General features: G+C 40.5%; 1 protein-coding gene across 1 annotated transcript; it reads right to left on the bottom strand.

The window, feature by feature from the left end:
* Positions 1-334: 334 nt before the first annotated feature.
* On the bottom strand, positions 335-1,270 carry LOC141559855 (olfactory receptor OR51C1-like). Its single transcript, XM_074297512.1, has one exon. It carries the CDS (start codon positions 1,268-1,270, stop codon positions 335-337), a length of 936 nt encoding a protein of 311 aa, XP_074153613.1.
* Between the last annotated feature and the right edge of the window lie 422 nt (positions 1,271-1,692).

Below are 1,692 nucleotides of genomic sequence, written 5' to 3'. Positions count from 1 at the left end.
CCACAGAAGTCATATAGTCCATATATAGTCATATAGCCTATAAAAGTCATATATGACTCTTATAGATGTCAAAACTAAAAAAGATTGACTAAGAACTTGATTAGCAGTGTCACATTGTCTTTTTACAGGATGCAACTAACTAGCCAAGTGAAAGTGAGATTTTTCATTCCCCATGTCACTTTGAGATATTGCTGATGCCTCAGAGGGAAAATGAATTGAATTCCACTATCCCTCAAATCTATGAGAAAAGTTAATCTTAATTGATTGCACATGCAGTTTATTTGAATCTCTCACATAAGGAGAAGAAATGAAGGGTTTGGATCCACAATCAGAACTAGGAACTTTTGGGAAGTAGGATTTTGAGCACCACTCTGCGAATTTCCTTGGTCTTCACACTATAGATAATTGGATTCATCACCGGGGGTATGAGTAGGTAAGCATTGGCAATGAGTGTGTGCACATAAGGAGGAGCTTGCTTCCCAAATCGGTGGACAAAGGACAAGCTGATGAGAGGGATGTAAAAGATAGCCACAGCTCCAATGTGGGAGATGCATGTGCTGAAAGCCTTGTGCCGCTCCTCTGGAGAGGCAATGCTGAGAACAGTTTTAATGATCAAGACATAGGAGAGAATAATAAAGATGGAATCCACTCCAGCAGTGCTGATTAAGGCAGCTAATCCTACTGCACTGTTGATTTTGGTATCTGTACATGACAGTTTCATCACATCAGGATGGAAACAGTATGAGTGATGGAGCACATGGCTGCGACAATAAGACAGGCGTTTAAGAAGAAGGACCATTGGTGTAAGTATGACTGTCCCCCTTGTGACAATTGCCACTCCAATTTGAGCAATTCTGGATTCTGTTAAAATGGTGGCATATCGCAGTGGGTTAGAGATGGCCACAAAGCGATCAAAGGCCATGGCCAAAAGGACTGAGGACTCCATGACAGTGAAGAGTTGAATGAAGAACATTTGGGCCAGGCAGGCATTAAAACTGATCTCTCTGGAATTGAACCAGAATATGCCTAGCATTGTGACCAGGGTAGAAATAGACAAACCCAGGTCTGTTGTGGATAACATGGAGAGAAAATAGTACATGGGCTCATGGAGGCTTGGTTCAGTGATGATCACAAAGAGGATCATGCTATTCCCTGAAAGGGCAGTTATGTAAAGACAACAGAAGGGAATGGAGATCCAATTGTGGAAGGCTTCTAGTCCAGGAACACCAGTAAGAAGGAAGGTGAGGGAAGAAGTAGTGTTTATAAACATATTGAGCAGAAGAGGCAATATTCCAAATCCTAGAAGAAAAAAAAAAAGAGAAACTATTCACTGAATCCCTACAATGCAAATGGTCCCATGTAATTGTTCTGGGTATTGAAAAAAAAGATAAAGAGCACGTCCTTGATCTGCTCCCAATGAAGTTCCCCCAAAAGTACAATGTGTACTGTGCTCTGTAGAGAAGTGGTTAGCAGTTATTTAAGGAGACACCCAAAAGAAATGGAAGGCTTTTTTGTTTTTTTGTTGGAAGAAATGGAAGTCTTTTTTTGGAAGAGTTCCTTATTGTGAAGGACAATAGTACAACAAACTCTATCTACTAGTCCCAAATCTGTGTTATTCTTTCTACACAAATCTGGCAAAATATGTAGCATGTAACAGAAAGTATGCAGCACGAATTGAAACCAGCCCTTTTT

This window comes from Sminthopsis crassicaudata, chromosome 3 (genome assembly GCF_048593235.1).
Source record: "Sminthopsis crassicaudata isolate SCR6 chromosome 3, ASM4859323v1, whole genome shotgun sequence".
NCBI lineage: Eukaryota > Metazoa > Chordata > Mammalia > Dasyuromorphia > Dasyuridae > Sminthopsis > Sminthopsis crassicaudata.
Note: the sequence above shows the minus strand (reverse complement) of the source record. Positions and strands in the feature narration are given on the sequence as shown.

Bases quoted from the DNA above. Each gene is read 5' to 3' on its own strand.
- LOC141559855 (XM_074297512.1), bottom strand. From the start codon at position 1,270: ATGTTTATAAACACTACTTCTTCCCTCACCTTCCTTCTTACTGGTGTT.